Below are 21,495 nucleotides of genomic sequence, written 5' to 3'. Positions count from 1 at the left end.
CCGCAGCCTCGCTCTCCCCCAGTGTCCCGCTCTCCCCCTCCGCAGCCCCACTCTCCCCCCGTGTCCCGGTTTCTCCCTCCGCAGCCCCACTCTCCCCCCCGTGTCCCGCTCTCCCCCCGTGTCTCGGTCTCTCCCTCCGCAGCCTCGCTCTCCCCCAGTGTCCCGCTCTCCACCAGTGTCCCGCTCTCCCCCTCCGCAGCCCCGCTCTCCCCCCGTGTCCCGGTTTCTCCCTCCGCAGCCCCACTCTCCCCCCCGTGTCCCGCTCTCCCCCCGTGTCTCGGTCTCTCCCTCCGCAGCCTCGCTCTCCCCCAGTGTCCCGATCTCTCCCTCCGCAGCCCCGCTCTCCCCGTGTCTCGGTCTCTCCCTCCGCAGCCCCGCTCTCTCCTCGTGTCCCGGTCTCTCCCTCCGCAGCCCCGCTCTCTCCTCGTGTCCCGGTCTCTCCCTCCGCAGCCCCGCTCTCCCCCTCCGCAGCCTCGCTCTCCCCCAGTGTCCCAGTCTCCCCCTCCGCAGCCTCGCTCTCCCCCAGTGTCCCGCTCTCCACCAGTGTCCCGCTCTCCCCCCCGTGTCCCGGTTTCTCCCTCCGCAGCCCCACTCTCCCCCCCGTGTCCCGCTCTCCCCCCGCAGCCTCACTCTCCCCGTGCAGCCTCACTCTCCCCGTGTCCCGCTCTCCCCCCGCAGCCTCACTCTCGTGTCCCGATCTCTCCCTCCGCAGCCCCGCTCCCCCCCCGTGTCCCGGTCTCTCCCTCCGCAGCCCCGCACCCCCCCGTGTCCCGGTCTCTCCCTCCGCAGCCCCGCTCCCCCCCCCCGTGTCCCGCTCTCTCCTCCGCAGCCCCGCTCCCCCCCCCCGTGTCCCGCTCTCCCCCTCCGCAGCCTCGCTCTCCTCGTGTCCCGCTCTCCCCCTCCGCAGCCTCGCTCTCCTAGTGTCCCGCTCTCCCCCTCCGCAGCCTCGCTCTCCTAGTGTCCCGCTCTCCCCCTCCGCAGCCTCGCTCTCCTCGTGTCCCGCTCTCCCCCCCCCCCCCCGGTCTCTCCCTCCGCAGCCCCGCTCTCTCCCGTGTCCCGGTCTCTCCCTCCGCAGCCCCGCTCTCCCGCCCCCCCGCTCTCCTCGTGTCCCTCTCTCCCCCTCCGCAGCCTCGCTCTCCTCGTGTCCCGCTCTCCCCCTCCGCAGCCTCGCTCTCCTCGTGTCCCGCTCTCCCCCTCCGCAGCCTCACTCTCCTCGTGTCCCGCTCTCCCCCTCCGCAGCCTCGCTCTCCTCGTGTCCCGCTCTCCCCCTCCGCAGCCCCGCTCTCTCCCGTGTCCCGCTCTCCCCCTCCGCAGCCCTGCTCTCCCCCCCGTGTCCCGGTCTCTCCCTCCGCAGCCCCGCTCTCTCCCGTGTCCCGCTCTCTCCCTCCGCGGCCCCGCTCTCCCCCCTCCGCAGCCTCGCTCTCCTCGTGTCCCGCTCTCCCCCTCCGCAGCCTCGCTCTCCTCGTGTCCTGCTCTCCCCCCCCGCAGCCTCGCTCTCCTCGTGTCCCGCTCTCCCCCCCCCCTCCTCGTGTCCCGCTCTCCCCCCCCCTCCTCGTGTCCCGCTCTCCCCCCCCTCCTCGTGTCCCGCTCCCCCCCTCGTGTCCCGCTCTCCCCCTCCGCAGCCTCGCTCTCCTCGTGTCCCGCTCTCCCCCCCCCCTCCTCGTGTCCCGCTCTCTCCCCCCCCTCCTCGTGTCCCGCTCTCTCCCCCCCCTCCTCGTGTCCCGCTCTCCCCCTCCTCGTGTCCCGCTCTCCCCCCTCCTCGTGTCCCGCTCTCCCCCTCCTCGTGTCCCGCTCTCCACCCCCTCCTCCTCGTGTCCCGCTCTCCACCCCCTCCTCCTCGTGTCCCGCTCTCCTCCTCCTCGTGTCCCGCTCTCCCCCTCCTCGTGTCCCGCTCTCCCCCTCCTCGTGTCCCGCTCTCCCCCTCCTCCTCCTCGTGTCCCGCTCTCCCCCTCCTCCTCCTCGTGTCCCGCTCTCCCCCTCCTCGTGTCCCGCTCTCCCCCTCCTCCTCGTGTCCCGCTCTCCCCCTCCTCCTCCTCGTGTCCCGCTCTCCCCCTCCTCCTCGTGTCCCGCTCTCCCCCTCCTCGTGTCCCCCCCCCTCCTCCTCGTGTCCCCCCCCTCCTCCTCGTGTCCCCCCCCTCCTCCTCGTGTCCCCCCCCCCTCCTCCTCCTCGTGTCCCCCCCCCTCCTCCTCCTCGTGTCCCCCCCCCTCCTCCTCCTCGTGTCCCCCCCCCTCCTCCTCGTGTCCCCCCCCCTCCTCCTCCTCGTGTCCCGCTCTCCCCCCCTCCTCCTCGTGTCCCCCCCCCCTCCTCCTCCTCGTGTCCCGCTCTCCCCCCCCCTCCTCCTCCTCCTCGTGTCCCGCTCTCCCCCCCCTCCTCCTCCTCGTGTCCCGCTCTCCCCCCCCTCCTCCTCCTCCTCGTGTCCCGCTCTCCCCCCCCTCCTCGTGTCCCGCTCTCCCCCCCCTCCTCCTCCTCCTCCTCGTGTCCCGCTCTCCCCCCCCCTCCTCCTCCTCGTGTCCCGCTCTCCCCCCCCCTCCTCCTCCTCCTCGTGTCCCGCTCTCCCCCCCCTCCTCCTCCTCCTCCTCGTGTCCCGCTCTCCCCCCCCTCCTCCTCCTCCTCCTCGTGTCCCGCTCTCCCCCCCCTCCTCCTCCTCCTCGTGTCCCGCTCTCCCCCCCCTCCTCCTCCTCCTCCTCGTGTCCCGCTCTCCCCCCCCTCCTCCTCCTCCTCCTCGTGTCCCGCTCTCCCCCCCCTCCTCCTCCTCGTGTCCCGCTCTCCCCCCCTCCTCCTCCTCCTCCTCGTGTCCCGCTCTCCCCCCCCTCCTCCTCCTCCTCCTCCTCCTCGTGTCCCGCTCTCCCCCCCCTCCTCCTCGTGTCCCGCTCTCCCCCCCCTCCTCCTCGTGTCCCGCTCTCCCCCCCCCTCCTCCTCGTGTCCCGCTCTCCCCCCCCTCCTCCTCGTGTCCCGCTCTCCCCCCAGTGTCCCTCTCTTTCCCCCCGCAGCCCCGCTCTCCCTCCGCGGCCCCGGTCTCGCTCTCCCGTGTCCCGGCTGTCCCCCTCCGTGTCTCGCTCCACCCTCAGCATCCAGGGGAGGTTACGTCACGTGCGTGCAGCGTGCTGACGTAAAGAACGTGAGGTGCTTACCGGGCAGAGAGAACCAGAGCGATGTGGGCGGGGTGAGTCACGTGTCCGTAGTCAGGTGACTGGTGGGCGGGGATTGGTGGGAGGTGGTCAGCTGACCTGCTGGCCCGGCTGCTCAGTGTCGTCGCCTGCCGTCGCCATGAGCGGTCACCTGCTGCTGTACTCCGGGGTCACCGTGGCCTTCTGGGCGACTCTGCTGATCGTAGGTAAGAGCATGCGCTGTGAGCAGGGACCCCAGAGGCAGCTCCTGTGTGGGGCCCCGGGTGGTCTGTCACGTGACGACACGGCTCAGCTGCGGGTCACACAGTAAGGTCTGTGCACACGGTGCGGATTCTGCTGTGGGGTTTTTGCAGAGCGTTTTTCATTCTAGCTTCACTCTAATGGTCCTGTACCGCGCAGCAGAGTCCGCAGTGTGTGCACAGAGCCTGACTGCAGAGTGCGGCGACACTGGGGGTCCAGACCCGGCGCTGTGTGTGCTGGGATTGTGACTGCTGGGTCCCGGCCCTGTATCAGGGGCGGGGAGACTTTATGTTACGTTTCCCCTCACTGACGGCTCGTTCTGTCCCGTCTCTCGTTCCGCTTCTTCTTCTTCCTCTTTTTGTGTCCTGGCTGTTACCGCTGCCCCCGTGATATCCGGGAGCTCGGTGACCGGCCGCCATTCCCCACAGAGCCCTGCATGGCAGCTCTGCCCGGTAATGGATCCCCTGGGGGCCACAATCCCCTCACAATCCCGCCCCCGGGGGCCACAATCCCCCCCTGGGGGCCACAATCCCCCCCCCCTGGGGGCCACAATCCCCCCCCTGGGGGCCACAATCCCCTCACAATCCCCCCCCCCCTGGGGGCCACAATCCCCTCACAATCCCCCCCCCCCTGGGGGCCACAATCCCCCCCCTCCCTGGGGGCCACAATCCCCCCCCTCCCTGGGGGCCACAATCCCCCTCCCTGGGGGCCACAATCCCATCACAATCCCCCTCCCTGGGGGCCACAATCCCCCTCCCTGGGGGCCACAATCCCCCTCCCTGGGGGCCACAATCCCCCTCCCTGGGGGCCACAATCCCCCTCCCTGGGGGCCACAATCCCCTCACAATCCCCCTCCCTGGGGGCCACAATCCCCCTCCCTGGGGGCCACAATCCCCCTCCCTGGGGGCCACAATCCCCTCACAATCCCCCTCCCTGGGGGCCACAATCCCCTCACAATCCCCCTCCCTGGGGGCCACAATCCCCTCACAATCCCCCCCCTGGGGGCCACAATCCCCTGGGGGCCGATCAGCCTCTCTGCAGTGCCGCCTCTGCTCGGTTCTGCAGCCTTCCATCAGGGTCACCTCCCAACATCTGTGTTTTGGGGTAAACGCCACCCGGGGAGGGTCGGAGCTGCTTAGTATAAGGCCGTGTGCACACGCTGCAGATTGGCCAGCGGTTTTCCCTGCGGTTTGACACCTGGACAATGGAATAGGCGGCAAACCACAGCGGAATCCGCAGAAAGAATCGACATGCTAAGGCTGTGTGCACACGGGGTTTTTTGAGTGTGCGGATTTTGTAGAGAAAACTGCAGGTAAATCCGCAGGACAAAAGTCCTCATAATGGATGAGGTGTAAAACTGCAGCGTTTCTGCACCAAACAATTGACACGCTGCGGATTGTAAATCCCATAGACTTACATGATACTGTACACTGCGGATCCACAGCAGAATCTGCAGCGTGTGCACATACAGTCATATGTAAAAGTTTGGGCACCCCTATTAATGTTAACCTTTTTTCTTTATAACAATTTTGGTTTTTGCAACAGCTGTTTCAGTTTCATATATCTTATAACTGATGGACTCAGTTATATTTCTGGATTCAAATGAGGTTTATTGTACTAACAGAAAATGTGCAATCTGCATTTAAACAAAATTTGACCGGTGCAAAAGTATGGGCACCCTTATCATTTTCTTGATTTGAACACTCCTAACTACTTTTTACTGACTTCCTGAAGCACTAAATTGGTTTTGTAACCTCATTGAGCTTTGAACTTCATAGCCAGGTGTATCAAATCATGAGAAAAGGTATTTAAGGTGGCCACTTACAAGTAGTTCTCCTATGTGATTCTCCTATGAAGAGTGGCATCATGGGCTCCTCAAAACAACTCTCAAATGATCTGAAAACAAAGATTATTCAACATAGCTTTTCAGGGGAAGGATACAAAAAGTTGTCTCAGAGATTTAACCTGTCAGTTTCCACTGTGAGGAACATAGTAAGGAAATGGAAGAACACAGGTACAGTTCTTGTTAAGCCCAGAAGTGGCAGGCCAAGAAAAATATCAGAAAGGCAGAGAAGAAGAATGGTGAGAACAGTCGAGGACAATCCACAGACCACCTCCAAAGACCTGCAGCCTCATCTTGCTGCAGATGGTGTCACTGTGCATCGGTCAACAATACAGCGCACTTTGCACAAGGAGAAGCTGTATGGGAGAGTGATGCGAAAGAAGCCGTTTCTGCAAGCACGCCACAAACCGAGTCGCCTGAGGTCTGCAAAAGCACATTTGGACAAGCCAGTTACATTTTGGAAGAAGGTCCTGTGGACTGATGAAACAAAGATTGCGTTGTTTGGTCATACAAAAAGGCATTATGCATGGAGGCTAAAAAACACAGCATTCCAAGAAAAACACTTGCTACCCACAGTAAAATTTGGTGGAGGTTCCATCATGCTTTGGGGCTGTGTGGCCAATGCCGGCACTGGGAATCTTGTTAAAGTTGAGGGTCGCATGGATTCAACTCAGTATCAGCAGATTCTTGACAATAATGTGCAAGAATCAGTGACGAAGTTGAAGTTTTGCAGGGGATGGATATTTCAGCAAGACAATGATCCAAAACACCGCTCCAAATCTACTCAGGCATTCATGCAGAGGAACAATTACAATGTTCTGGAATGGCCATCCCAGTCCCCAGACCTGAATATCATTGAACATCTGTGGGATGATTTGAAGCGGGCTGTCCATGCTCGGCGACCATCAAACTTAACTGAACTGGAATTGTTTTGTAAACTGGAATGGTCACAAATACCTTCATCCAGGAACTCATTAAGGCTGTGTGCACACGCTGCGGATTTTGCTGCGGTGTACAGTACCATGATTCCCTATGGGAATCAAAAACCGCAATGCAGATGGTGCGGAATTTTCCGTGCGGATTATCTGCGGTTTTCAATCCGCAGAAAGAACTGACATGTCAATTCTTTCTGCGGATTCCGCTGCGGTTTGCCATCTCCTCCTTTGAGGAGATGAAAACCGCAGGGCAAAACCGCAGAGCAATCCGCAGGTAAAACCGCAGGTATTTTGACCTGCAGTTTCACCTGCGGATTTTACAAAATCCGCGCGGATGAATCCGCACCTAATCCGCAGCGTGTGCACACAGCCTAATAGCTACAGGAAGCGACTAGAGGCTGCTATTTTTGCAAAAGGAGGATCTACGAAATATTAATGTCACTTTTATGTTGAGGTGCCCATACTTTTGCACCGGTCAAATTTTGTTTAAATGCAGATTGCACATTTTCTGTTAGTACAATAAACCTCATTTGAATCCAGAAATATAACTGAGACCATCAGTTATTAGATATATGAAACTGAAACAGCTGTTGCAAAAACCAAAATTGTTATAAAGAAAAAAAGTTAACATTAATAGGGGTGCCCAAACTTTAACATATGACTGTACCTTTACGGGGGCATGAAATCTCTTGCTACACAGGACGACAGGGCGGAGGGGTCACACTACAACAGCCGCCATGTTGGTTGTCACCCTGATTCTAGGAAACTGATGTATAAGAATCAGCTTAGCAGGAATGTTACCTGACTGCCACGGGAGACGGATCCACAGAGGACAATCTCCACAGAGGTTTGGGCAATTATGTCCTGTACATACATCACATTACTGATCCTGACTTACATCCTGTATTATACCCCAGAGCTGCACTCACTCTTCTGCTGGTGGAGTCACTGTGTACATACATTACATTACTGATCCTGAGTTACATCCTGTATTATACCCCAGAGCTGCACTCACTATTCTGCTGGTGGAGTCACTGTGTACATACATTACATTACTGATTCTGAGTTACATCCTGTATTATACCCCAGAGCTGCACTCACTATTCTGCTGGTGCAGTCACTGTGCACATACAGTACATTACTGATCCTGAGTTACATCCTGTATTATACCCCAGAGCTGCACTCACTATTCTGCTGGTGCAGTCACTATGTACATACATTACATTACTGATCCTGAGTTACATCCTGTATTATTCTGCAGAGCTGCACTCACTATTCTGCTGGTGCAGTCACTGTGTACATACATTACATTACTGATCCTGAGTTACATCCTGTATTATACTCCAGAGCTGCACTCACTATTCTGCTGGTGCAGTCACTGTGTACATACTTTACTGATCCTGAGTTACCTCCTGTATTATACTCCAGAGCTGCACTCACTATTCTGCTGGTGCAGTCACTGTGTACACACATTACATTACTGATCCTGAGTTACATCCTGTATTATACTCCAGAGCTGCACTCACTATTCTGCTGGTGCAGTCACTGTGTACATACATTACATTACTGATCCTGAGTTACCTCCTGTATTATACCCCAGAGCTGCACTCACTATTCTGCTGGTGCAGTCACTGTGTACATACATTACATTACTGATCCTGAGTTACATCCTGTATTATACTCCAGAGCTGCACTCACTATTCTGCTGGACGGGTCTCTGCTCCCCCCGCTGCTCCACCCGGGGACTGGTCTCTGCGCTCCCCCCGCTGCTCCACCCGGGGACTGGTCTCTGCGCTCCCCCCGCTGCTCCACCCGGGGACTGGTCTCTGCGCTCCCCCCGCTGCTCCACCCGGGGACTGGTCTCTGCGCTCCCCCCGCTGCTCCACCCGGGGACTGGTCTCTGCGCTCCCCCCGCTGCTCCACCCGGGGACTGGTCTCTGCGCTCCCCCCGCTGCTCCACCCGGGGACTGGTCTCTGCGCTCCCCCCGCTGCTCCACCCGGGGACTGGTCTCTGCGCTCCCCCCGCTGCTCCACCCGGGGACTGGTCTCTGCGCTCCCCCCGCTGCTCCACCCGGGGACGGGTCTCTGCGCTCCCCCCGCTGCTCCACCCGGGGACGGGTCTCTGCGCTCCCCCCGCTGCTCCACCCGGGGACTGGTCTCTGCGCTCCCCCCGCTGCTCCTCCCGGGGACGGGTCGCTGCGCTCCCCCCGCTGCTCCTCCCGGGGACGGGTCGCTGCGCTCCCCCCGCTGCTCCTCCCGGGGACGGGTCGCTGCGCTCCCCCCGCTGCTCCACCCGGGGACGGGTCGCTGCGCTCCCCCCGCTGCTCCACCCGGGGACGGGTCGCTGCGCTCCCCCCGCTGCTCCACCCGGGGACTGGTCTCTGCGCTCCCCCCGCTGCTCCACCCGGGGACTGGTCTCTGCGCTCCCCCCGCTGCTCCTCCCGGGGACTGGTCTCTGCGCTCCCCCCGCTGCTCCTCCCGGGGACGGGTCGCTGCGCTCCCCCCGCTGCTCCACCCGGGGACTGGTCTCTGCGCTCCCCCCGCTGCTCCTCCCGGGGACGGGTTGCTGCGCTCCCCCCGCTGCTCCACCCGGGGACTGGTCTCTGCGCTCCCCCCGCTGCTCCACCCGGGGACTGGTCTCTGCGCTCCCCCCGCTGCTCCTCCCGGGGACGGGTCTCTGCGCTCCCCCCGCTGCTCCTCCCGGGGACGGGTCGCTGCGCTCCCCCCGCTGCTCCTCCCGGGGACGGGTCGCTGCGCTCCCCCCGCTGCTCCTCCCGGGGACGGGTCGCTGCGCTCCCCCCGCTGCTCCTCCCGGGGACGGGTCGCTGCGCTCCCCCCGCTGCTCCTCCCGGGGACGGGTCGCTGCGCTCCCCCCGCTGCTCCTCCCGGGGACGGGTCGCTGCGCTCCCCCCGCTGCTCCTCCCGGGGACGGGTCGCTGCGCTCCCCCCGCTGCTCCTCCCGGGGACGGGTCGCTGCGCTCCCCCCGCTGCTCCTCCCGGGGACGGGTCGCTGCGCTCCCCCCGCTGCTCCTCCCGGGGACGGGTCGCTGCGCTCCCCCCGCTGCTCCTCCCGGGGACGGGTCGCTGCGCTCCCCCCGCTGCTCCTCCCGGGGACGGGTCGCTGCGCTCCCCCCGCTGCTCCTCCCGGGGACGGGTCGCTGCTCTCCCCCCGCTGCTCCTCCCGGGGACGGGTCGCTGCTCTCCCCCCGCTGCTCCTCCCGGGGACGGGTCGCTGATTTTGTGTTGTCTCCTTGCAGGTACTTGTTACACGATCTTTGATCTGGGCTTCCGCTTTGATGTCGCCTGGTAAGTGATGAGATGTGTGTGAGTCCGGGGTGCAGGATGATGGGTCATCTGATTGAGGAGCGTAGTGTCTGGAGAGGAGTTTCGGACGCTCCCACCTTTTACATAGCGGCTCTGGTGTCTCCGACTTTACGGATCCAATTTTTGTAACTACAGGATTTTCTGCACATAAGTTGCAAAAAGTCAGAAGTTTTTTTTTTCTTACAGCCTTCATTTCTCAGCATCCTGTGGAAGATGCTGCCATTACATCTGTGTGACATCGCGCCGTCCCGGCCGGCGTCCGAGTGACCTGCTGATGCCGTCGTGTTATATTGTCAGCACTACGTGTCTCCATTAACGATTGTCGCATGTGTGTGTCTCTGCGGTAGTGTGTCTGTGCGGTAGTGTGTCTGTGCGGTAGTGTGTCTGTGCGGTAGTGTGTCTGTGCGGTAGTGTGTCTGTGCGGTAGTGTGTCTGTGCGGTAGTGTGTCTGTGCGGTAGTGTGTCTGTGCGGTAGTGTGTCTGTGCGGTAGTGTGTCTGTGCGGTAGTGTGTCTGTGCGGTAGTGTGTGTGTCTGTCTGCGGTAGTGTGCCTGCGGTAGTGTGCCTGCCTGTGTCTGCGGTAGTGTGTCTGCCTGTGCCTGCGGTAGTGTGTGTGTCTGTCTGCGGTAGTGTGCCTGCGGTAGTGTGCCTGCCTGTGCCTGCGGTAGTGTGCCTGCGGTAGTGTGCCTGCGGTAGTGTGCCTGCGGTAGTGTGCCTGCGGTAGTGTGCCTGCGGTAGTGTGCCTGCGGTAGTGTGCCTGCGGTAGTGTGTCTGCGGTAGTGTGTGTAAAATTACACGATGGGATGGGGGGGATATCGGGGGGATAACATTACACGATGGGACGGGGGATATCGGGGGGGATAACATTACACGATGGGACGGGGGGATATCGGGGGGGATAACATTACACGATGGGACGGGGGGGATAACATTACACGATGGGACGGGGGGATATCGGGGGGGGATAACATTACACGATGGGACGGGGGGATATCGGGGGGGATAACATTACACGATGGGACGGGGGGATATCGGGGGGGATAACATTACACGATGGGACGGGGGGATATCGGGGGGGATAACATTACACGGGGGGATATCGGGGGGGGATAATATTACACGGGGGGATATCGGGGGGGGATAATATTACACGGGGGGATATCGGGGGGATAATATTACACGGGGGGATATCGGGGGGGATAATATTACACGGGGGGATATCGGGGGGGATAATATTACACGGGGGGATATCGGGGGGATAATATTACACGGGGGGATATCGGGGGGGATAACATTACACGGGGGGATATCGGGGGGGATAATATTACACGGGGGGATATCGGGGGGGATAACATTACACGGGGGGATATCGGGGGGGGATAATATTACACGGGGGGATATCGGGGGGGATAATATTACACGGGGGGATATCGGGGGGGATAATATTACACGGGGGGATATCGGGGGGGATAATATTACACGGGGGGATATCGGGGAGGATAACATTACACGGGGGGATATCGGGGAGGATAACATTACACGGGGGGATATCGGGGAGGATAACATTACACGGGGGGATATCGGGGGGGATAACATTACACGGGGGGATATCGGGGGGGATAACATTACACGGGGGGATATCGGGGGGGATAACATTACACGGGGGGATATCGGGGGGGATAACATTACACGGGGGGATATCTGGGGGGGATAACATTACACGGGGGGATATCGGGGGGGATAACATTACACGGGGGGATATCTGGGGGGGATAACATTACACGGGGGGATATCTGGGGGGGATAACATTACACGGGGGGATATCTGGGGGGGATAACATTACACGGGGGGATATCTGGGGGGGATAACATTACACGGGGGGATATCGGGGGGGATAACATTACACGGGGGGATATCTGGGGGGGATAACATTACACGGGGGGATATCTGGGGGGGATAACATTACACGGGGGGATATCTGGGGGGGATAACATTACACGGGGGGATATCGGGGGGGATAACATTACACGGGGGGATATCGGGGGGGATAACATTACACGGGGGGATATCGGGGGGGATAACATTACACGGGGGGATATCGGGGGGGATAACATTACACGGGGGGATATCGGGGGGGATAACATTACACGGGGGGATATCGGGGGGGATAACATTACACGGGGGGATATCGGGGGGGATAACATTACACGGGGGGATATCGGGGGGGATAACATTACACGGGGGGATATCGGGGGGGATAACATTACACGGGGGGATATCGGGGGGGATAACATTACACGGGGGGATATCGGGGGGGATAACATTACACGGGGGGGATAACATTACACGGGGGGATATCGGGGGGGATAACATTACACGGGGGGATAACATTACACGGGGGGATATCGGAGGGGATAACATTACACGGGGGGATAACATTACACGGGGGGATATCGGGGGGGATAACATTACACGGGGGGATATCGGGGGGGATAACATTACACGGGGGGATAACATTACACGGGGGGATATCGGGGGGGATAACATTACACGGGGGGATAACATTACACGGGGGGATATCGGGGGGGATAACATTACACGGGGGGATAACATTACACGGGGGGATATCGGGGGGGATAACATTACACGGGGGGATATCATTACACGGGGGGATATCGGGGGATAACATTACACGGGGGGATATCGGGGGGGATAACATTACACGGGGGGATATCGGGGAGGATAACATTACACGGGGGGATATCGGGGAGGATAACATTACACGGGGGGATATCGGGGAGGATAACATTACACGGGGGGATATCGGGGAGGATAACATTGCACGGGGGGATATCGGGGAGGATAACATTACACGGGGGGATATCGGGGAGGATAACATTACACGGGGGGATATCGGGGAGGATAACATTACACGGGGGGATATCGGGGAGGATAACATTACACGGGGGATATCGGGGAGGATAACATTACACGGGGGGATATCGGGGGGGATAACATTACACGGGGGGATATCGGGGGGGATAACATTACACGGGGGGGATATCGGGGGGGATAACATTACACGGGGGGGATATCGGGGGGGATAACATTACACGGGGGGATATCGGGGGGGATAACATTACACGGGGGGATATCGGGGGGGGATAACATTACACGATGGGACGGGGGGATATCGGGGGGGATAACATTACACGATGGGACGGGGGGATATCGGGGTGGGGGGAACATTACACGATGGGACGGGGGGATATCGGGGTGGGGGGAACACTACACGATGGGACGGGGGGATATCGGGGTGGGGGGAACACTACACGATGGGACGGGGGGATATCGGGGTGGGGGGAACACTACACGATGGGACGGGGGGATATCGGGGTGGGGGGAACACTACACGATGGGACGGGGGGATATCGGGGTGGGGGGAACACTACACGATGGGACGGGGGGATATCGGGGTGGGGGGAACACTACACGATGGGACGGGGGGATATCGGGGTGGGGGGAACACTACACGATGGGACGGGGGGATATCGGGGTGGGGGGAACTCTACACGATGGGACGGTGGGATATCGGGGTGGGGGGAACACTACACGATGGGACGGGGGGATATCGGGGGGGGGGGGGATAACATTACACGATGGGACTGGAGGTGACACTGACTCAGCAGCCGCTCCTTTGTGCCGGTGACTTTGTGGGGAGGTCGGTGTTCCCCTCCCCCATGTTTTCTGTGTCCGCTCCTTGTTGCGTACACACAACAGGCGGGTGGCGTCACCCGGTGCCGGCTGGATCCTGTGTGTTTGCTGTGGGCTGTGATGTGGCCTCTCGCTTGCTGGGGACTGGTGTGTGCAGGCTTGTGTCCTTCAGGGAGTTGTAAGATACGAGAGGACCCTGTGCCCAGGTGTGCGCGGTGCTTCGACGTCTGTGTCCTCTTCTTTTACACAGTCTTAGTGAACAGTATTTGTGGCCTCTCAGTTTCGTGCAGAGGACGCAGCGCTGTACATCTGCCCCATTGTGCATTGTGAAATGCGGCTTCTTGGTAACAGCCCTGTGTGCACTGTGGTGGGGCTGCTGGGCCGCCAGCCCCCACGGATACGGCACTGGTTGGTGCCTGCCGGCTGCCCCGCGGAGACGGCACTGGTTGGTGCCTGCCGGCTGCCCCGCGGGCACGGCGCTGGTTGGTGCCTGCCGGCTGCCCCGCGGGCACAGCGCTGGTTGGTGCCTGCCGGCTGCCCCGCGGGCACGGCGCTGGTTGGTGCCTGCTGGCCGCCCTGCGAAGACTGCGCTGGTTGGTGCCTGCCGGCTGCCCCGCGGGCACGGCGCTGGTTGGTGCCTGCTGGCCGCCCCGTGGGCACGGCGCTGGTTGGTGCCACTTGCTCACCCCGTGGTCACGGCGCTGGTTGGTGCCTGCCGGCCGCCCTGCGGAGACGGCGCTGGTTGGTGCCTGCCGGCTGCCCCGCGGGCACGGCGCTGGTTGGTGCCTGCTGGCCGCCCCGTGGGCACGGCGCTGGTTGGTGCCTCTTGCTCACCCCGTGGTCACGGCGCTGGTTGGTGCCTGCCGGCCGCCCTGCGGAGACGGCGCTGGTTGGTGCCTGCCGGCTGCCCCGCGGGCACGGCGCTGGTTGGTGCCTGCTGGCCGCCCCGTGGGCACGGCGCTGGTTGGTGCCTCTTGCTCACCCCGTGGTCATGGCGCTGGTTGGTGCCTGCCGGCCGCCCCGCGGATATGGCACTGGTTGGTGTTTGCCGGTCGCCCCGCGGACACAGCGCTGGTTGCAGCCTGCCGGCCGCCCCGCGGGAACGGCGCTGGTTGGTGCCTGCTGGCCGCCCCGCGGGCACGGTGCTGGTTGGTGCCTGCTGGCCGCCCCGTAGGCACGGCGCTGGTTGGTGCCTGCTGGCCGCCCCGTAGGCACGGCGCTGGTTGGTGCCTGCCGGTCGCCCCGTGGGCACGGCGCTGGTTGGTGCCTGCTGGCCGCCCCGCGGATATGGCACTGGTTGGTGCCTGCCGGTCGCCCCGCGGACACAGCGCTGGTTGCTGCCTGCCGGCCGCCCCGCGGGCACGGCGCTGGTTGGTGCCTGCTGGCCGCCCCGCGGATATGGCACTGGTTGGTGCCTGCTGGCCGCCCCGCGGATATGGCACTGGTTGGTGCCTGCTGGCCGCCCCGCGGATATGGCACTGGTTGGTGCCTGCCGGCCGCCCCGCGGATATGGCACTGGTTGGTGCCTGCCGGTCGCCCCGCGGACACAGCGCTGGTTGCTGCCTGCCAGTCACGGCGCTGGCTGGTGCCTGCTGCCCCTTTCTTGATTGTCCTATTTCTCTCCCAGGTTCCTCACAGAGACGTCCCCGTACATGTGGGCCAACCTGGGCATTGGACTGGCCATCTCTCTGTCTGTGGTGGGCGCTGCATGGTGAGTGACCGCAGTGTATATATATAGCGTCATGGCCGCATGTCTTCTGGCTTGTCTAAATGTGTCCCCTCTGTCTTCTTAGGGGGATCTACATCACCGGCTCCAGCATCCTGGGTGGAGGGGTGAAAGCTCCACGGATTAAAACCAAGAACTTGGTGAGGTAAGGTAACCCGCTAATACTGGACTGGAGACCTCCGCTGCCGACGCTTTACCTGAGCTTTCTTCTTCTAGTATTATTTTCTGCGAGGCGGTTGCGATCTACGGCATCATCATGGCGATTGTAATCAGCAACATGGTGGAGGTAAGAGCCGCTCCTACGTTGTGGCTAGACTGGGGCGCTGGCCGGTGTCCTCAGGCGGCTCCTCGCAGTGGGAGAGCTGCAGGAGCTTCACATGACTGTGCTGCTCAGACCTTCCTGCAGTTCTCTGCAATGAATAGAATGCTTCGTGTCCATTTATTGTGGAGGCCGGTCTATTATTGGTAGCAGTGAAGGCTACAGATCACCAATGAAGAGAGAGAGGCTTCTGTATAAAGTGTAGAGGATAACCATGGCATTTTTGTGTTTCAGCAATTCAAAGCGAATACTCCAGAGACGATTGGGAACAAAAACTACCATGCAGGTCAGTCCAGACAGTGACCCTCATCCGCCCGGCGTCACATCTAGGCTATGAGGGGCAGCATTTCCTCAGCAGCTCGTCGTAGGGTCCTGCTCCTCTCTCGCTGCACGGCAGTGATCTGCATGATCCTAACGGGATGCAATGCCGGAGCTTGGGGGGGCTCCGTAGACCTCCAGACTGGCAGCTCATGGTACGATATTTATTGTTGGGGCTGGTCAGACTGTGACGGCCTGTCCTGCATTCTACTTCTTCATCACAGGGGGTAGTATGCAATAGGTGTGAGGAGTTCTCCGAGACATGACACCCCAGGATGACGCCCCCCACTGCTCTGTGACATTTCAGGGTTCTCCATGTTCGGTGCTGGCCTGACGGTGGGCTTCTCCAACCTGTTCTGTGGGATCTGTGTGGGGATCGTGGGCAGCGGAGCCGCTCTCGCTGATGCGCAGAATCCCAGCCTCTTTGTGAAGATTCTGATTGTGGAGATCTTCGGCAGCGCCATTGGGCTTTTTGGAGTGATTGTCGCCATCTTGCAGGTACGTCACCTTATTCACATCTTGGAGTTATATAATCCCAGACAGATGTCTGTCCAGCCTCTGTGTGAAGACTTCCATTGAAGGAGAACTCACCACCTCTCGTGGCCGCCTGTTCCACTCATTGATCACCCTCACTGTCACCCATCTAATGTCTAATCTGTGTCTCCTCCCATTCAGTTTCATCCCATTGCTTCTAGTCTTTCCTTGTGCAAATGAGAATAAAGTTGATCCCTCTACAATGTGACAGCCCTTTAGATATTTGTAGACAGCTATTAAGTCTCCTCTCAGTCTTCTCTTCTGCAGCTAAACATTCGCAGATCCTTCAGGCCATGTGCCCACGAACGCAGAAAATTCCTGACTGCAAACCGGACTCCTTTCCAGAAAACGTGCCTTTTTTATGCGTTGTTTTTTTTTTTTTCCGGAGCGTCCCCAGTCTCATAGAATTTAGTTAGAAATGCAGATTTTTCCGCAAAATTAATGAGCATGCTGCGTTTTTTACCGAGATGCGTTTTTTTTCTTGGAAAAAGCGCATTAATATGCACAAAGTGCAGAATTCATTAAAATGAATGGGAGGCTTCTTGTAAGCGTTTTTTAAGCGTTTTTGCCGGTAAAAACGCAAAAAAAAAACCCCGCTTACATGTGCACACACCCTTACTTGTTCCTCGCAGGACATACTTTGCAGTCCACTCACCATCCTGGTTGCTTGTCTCTGAACTTGCTCCAGTTTTTCAATGTCTTATATAATGTTGCTTAGTTCTAGTCCTCCCATTTTCTATTCTGTTGTTTAACACTGTTTTTCGGTGATTCCTTTGTATCCCCGTTCATACTGCGCGCGCACACACACACAAAAGGTACACCATTTGAAAGGTAAACTTGCCTCCTTCAGCAAGAAAATAGTCAATCAAACCACACGTCCACGATTTGATCACAAAATACAGTTTAAACATTAATTTTTAAGGAAAGGAAAAATGACCTGCAGGTGGCACCACAGTACCCCAAAGCACACTACCAACACATTTGTAAACATGCACTTCTTTTTCGCTGATTACTTCGCCCCACACACTCACATAATACACCGTTTGAAAGGTAAACTTGCTCCCTTCTGCAAGAAAACAGCCAAACAAACCACACATCCACGATTTTATCACTAAATACAGTGTAAACCAGTGGTTTTCAACCAGTGTTCCGCGGCACACTAGTGTGCCGCGACACATGGTCGGGTGTGCCGCGTGTCCGCATGGCTAATTTACATGCGATGCAAATTAGCCATGTGGAGGCAAGCAGGGCGGCGGGTCGGAGAGGCAGCAGTCCCGTGTTCCTGTGTCGCTTCCTCCCTGACACAGCAGTCAGCGGCGCGGCTGGATGACATCATCATTCAGCCCCGCGGCTGCTGTGCCAGTGAGAGGAAGCTGCCGGTGAGGAGAGGTGAGGGGGTGTGTGTGTGTGTGTGTGTGTGTCTGTCTAGGTGAGAGGTGTGTGTTTGTGTGCGTGTGTAGGTGAGTTGATGGATGTGATGAGAAGCAATGATGGGAGTCATGGAGAAGGCGGTGATGGGGAGAGGGCAATGGAGAAGGCGGTGATGGGGGTGATAAGAAGGCGGTGGTGGGGAGAGGGCAATGATGGGGTTGTCGAAAGGGCAATAATGGGGTGGTGGGGAGAAGGAAATGATGGAGGTAGTGGAATGGGCAATTTCTACATGAAGGGGATTATGATGGGGCATATTACTAAAAGAAGGGGATAATGATGGGGCATATTACTAAAAGAAAGGGATAATTGTGGCTCATATACTGCAATATAAAGGGGTACAATGAGAAATACTATGGCCATGAGGCTGGAGTACAAGCGCCAGCTCATATACTCTATATATATATATATATATATATATATATATATATATATATATATATATATATATATTATATATATATATGGTATGTGCTGATAATTATGTGGCTCATATACGTGGGACTGTATGTATGACTTTACATGGGACTGTATATATATATATATATATATATATATATATATATATATATATATATATATATATATAGGAATACTGAGTGAGTAAAAATACATTTAGAATCTATATTATTAACTATATGTATAATATGTACTGTTTTAGTGTCATTTTGTGCCATTTTGGTTGGTGGTGTGCCCCGGGATTTTTTACGTATAAAAAGTGTGCCGCGGCTCAAAAAAGGTTGAAAATCACTGGTGTAAACATTCATTTTCATAAACCTGCAGAAAGACACAATGACCTGCAGGTGGCGCCTCAACCGGAAAACATATTTTGGCCTCTACTTTTCAAAACAATTTATTGTATTACCAATCTACATTTATAAATACCTGTCTGTGCTCATCAGCTCATGAAATACAGTTACATTTCACCAGCTTGCTTTTTCTGAAATTGCCTGCGCCCCCGACGACCAGTGTGCGAAAATTTCGCATGGGCCAAGCTAGTAGAGATGTAACTTTCGTTTTTCGTGCCCAGATGTAGAATCTTACATTTCTCCCTGATACCATTCTATTAGTCTCTGCCCCTTGTTCAAGCTTCTCTAGATCCTTCTGAACCCTTTCTCGGTCTTCTCTAGTGTTAGCTATCACTCCTGGCGTTGCATCCTCTGCTAAATTCCCAGCCACCTTTACTTCCTCAACCATTTCCTCTGTTGGTAAGGATTAGATCCAAGGTAGAAGATCCTCTTGTTCGCTCTTCTACCTTAAGAGAAGATAACAATTTTCTTGACCCAGTAGTTCTGCCTGGGGGCGATTTCCACCAATTATCTGGACTATTAAAATCTCCCATGATCACTATGTGGTACTTTTGTGAGAACAGAGACATCTGATGTAAAAAGCGTTCATCCATATCTTCAGTCTGTCCAGTTGGTCAATAGTAAACACCTACAATTGTGTCCTTTCTGTTCTTCTCTCCTTGCACTCTTACCCAGTTTCTAGAGAGCTACCAGTCTCTGAAGCTTGGATCTCTGTGGAGATATACGTTTTCCTAGTATAACATAGCATCTTCTCGGGCTTTGTGCTGCAGATCCTCTGTGCTGCGAGTTCTGCTCCATCTGTCTGAAATGTCGGTATTTTACATTTTGTTTTTTTCTTTCTGATTGATTTTCAGACGTCCAAGGTAAAGATGGGAGACTGAGGAGCAGCGTGGCCGCCGCTGCTGATCGCTCCTCCTCTGGAGAGGACACAGACTCTATTCCGTGGCCCGTGGCCGCTCTTCTTCCCGTCTGGTTGTATTTGCTCCCCACATGTGCTGCCCCCTGGTGTATATAATGTTATCCGGTTTTAGCTTCTGTGATGATAAATTTATAGTTTTGTTTGTGGAGATTTATTTAATAAAATTGGTCCCTTCTGCACAAGAAGTGGCACCGACCCCCCCACCCCCCCCACCCCCTCCTTCCCCGAGTATTGCAATAACCTGGTCATGTGATTGTTGTGTGTGGCCCCCGGAAATGCTTCTCCTTGTGGAGACCACCAGCTGCTGTACAGACGAACAGGCCAAGGACAAAGGTCTGCAGATGGCCCCTCCATGAGGAAACGCCCGGCCGTCCTGCCCCCCCCCCTTCACTGCATGACCTGTTAGTGAGCCAAGGTCTCCTCCACCTGTTATGGACAACAACCCCCATCCTCTAGAGCAGACTCTTGTGTGGTCATGTGACAAGTCTTGCAGGAGCGAGCACTAACTTAATGGCTCCACTAGGTGGCACTGGAGCAGCAGTTTCCCTCCGGACAGCCCATCTGCACCCGCCATTACTTTCTGTCTTCATCCCCCTGATATTAAATATTCTGTGAATTATCTGTATATTGTGTGCTGTGTATTTACTGCAGGATGGGTGCGGATCTGTGCGAGGACACGAGCGTGGCCTGCTGTCCATCATGGCCGTCAGCTGAGGGGCTCTGTATACTGACAGTGGGGGTATGCCACTAGACTGATACCTGTGGAGGGGGGGGGGCCGGGCAGCGAGAAGGTGGCGTCTCCCCAAGACTGGTACCTGTGGGGGGGCTGGGCAGCGAGAAAGTGGCGTCTCCACAAGACTGGTACCTGTGGAGGGGGGGGGGGGGCCGGGCAGCGAGAAAGTGGCGTCTCCCCAAGACTGGTACCTGGGGGGGTCCGGGCAGCGAGAAGGTGGCGTCTCCCCTTAAGACTGGTACCTGTGGGTGGGCCGGGCAGCGAGAAAGTGGCGTCTCCCCAAGACTGGTACCTGTGGGGGGGCCGGGCAGCGAGAAGGTGGCGTCTCCCCTTAAGACTGATACCTGTGGGGGGGCCGGGCAGCGAGAAAGTGGCGTCTCCACAAGACTGGTACCTGTGGGTGGGCCGGGCAGCGGGAAAGTGGCGTCTCCACAAGACTGGTACCTGTATGGGCGAGCAGTGGTTTGGGAGGGGGACTCAGATCTGATATCTACGGAAGCTGAGGTGGGGATACCCCTAGACAAGTATCTGCAGGGGTCTCCCCAACACTGGTATGCGCGGGGGCCTGCCAATGGGGGATCCTAGACTGGTGTGGAGACGGGGACAGTGCGCAGCTTGGTCCACTAGCCCAAAACCACATGGACCAGAGATCGTCCTGCCTAACGCTCACTCTCTCGTTAACGTGGTCATAACGCTACTCAGACAACACAGGGTGAGGGTGACGCAGGGTGAGGGTGACGCATGGTGGCCATGTTTATTGAGACACAAAACAGGCAGATAACGCACAGAACAGTCCCAGCACAGGACCCGAGATGGTGACATTACAGGGTCTCGCCCTTCTGCTGGCCCGCCGGGATAATGGTAGCTGGTACCTCAGAGCTCCCAGGGTCGACGACCCCACCTGTGCCACACACAGCGAGGAGGGAACGACAAGTGTAGGGAGATGACAGCCCATTAACCCCTTCCTTATTTTTTTTTAAATCACAAAATATATATACTGTGTGTGTGTGTGTGTGTGTGTGTGTGTGTGTGTGTGTGTATATATATATATATATATAATTTTATTTTGTGATTTAAAAAAAAAAAAAAAAAAAAAAATAGGCAAGGGGTTAATGGGCTGTCATCTCCCTACACTTGTCGTTCCCTCCTCGCTGTGCTTGTGCCACGGGTGGGACCCTTGGCTCAGTGGGCGAGGTGGCGGTGGCTCAGTGGGCGAGCACGGCGCGGTGGCAACATCAACAAGGAGTTTGTATGTTCTCCCCGTGTTTGCCTGGGTTTCTTCCGGTTTCCTCCCACACTCCAAAGACTGATAGGGAATTTAGATTGTGAGCCCCATCAGGGACAGTGATGATAATGTGTGCAACTGTAAAGCGCTGCGGAATATGTTAGCGCTATATAAAAATAAAGCTTATTGTACATATAAATATTATAGGGGAAAAAACGTCCCGTACACCCGTTTGGTATTGCCGCGTCCGGAGCGACCCATACAATGGTCCCACTGCTTTACCCCTTTAATGAACAAAAA

General features: G+C 57.6%; 1 protein-coding gene across 1 annotated transcript; it reads left to right on the top strand.

The window, feature by feature from the left end:
* Window positions 1-3,180: 3,180 nt before the first annotated feature.
* ATP6V0B (ATPase H+ transporting V0 subunit b) lies at window positions 3,181-19,862 on the top strand. The gene is made up of 8 exons (XM_073564993.1): window positions 3,181-3,335; window positions 9,405-9,453; window positions 14,812-14,895; window positions 14,978-15,055; window positions 15,127-15,196; window positions 15,464-15,515; window positions 15,855-16,045; window positions 19,173-19,862. The coding sequence occupies exons 1-8, from the start codon at window positions 3,269-3,271 to the stop codon at window positions 19,197-19,199; spliced, it is 618 nt and encodes a 205-aa protein (XP_073421094.1). The 5' UTR covers window positions 3,181-3,268; the 3' UTR covers window positions 19,200-19,862.
* Window positions 19,863-21,495: the final 1,633 nt, after the last annotated feature.

The sequence above is a fragment of the Dendrobates tinctorius genome, unplaced genomic scaffold, assembly GCF_039654945.1.
Source record: "Dendrobates tinctorius isolate UK_male_01 unplaced genomic scaffold, ASM3965494v1 ptg000515l, whole genome shotgun sequence".
Taxonomy (NCBI): Eukaryota; Metazoa; Chordata; class Amphibia; order Anura; family Dendrobatidae; genus Dendrobates; species Dendrobates tinctorius.
This window is presented reverse-complemented; position numbering and strand designations above follow the sequence as displayed.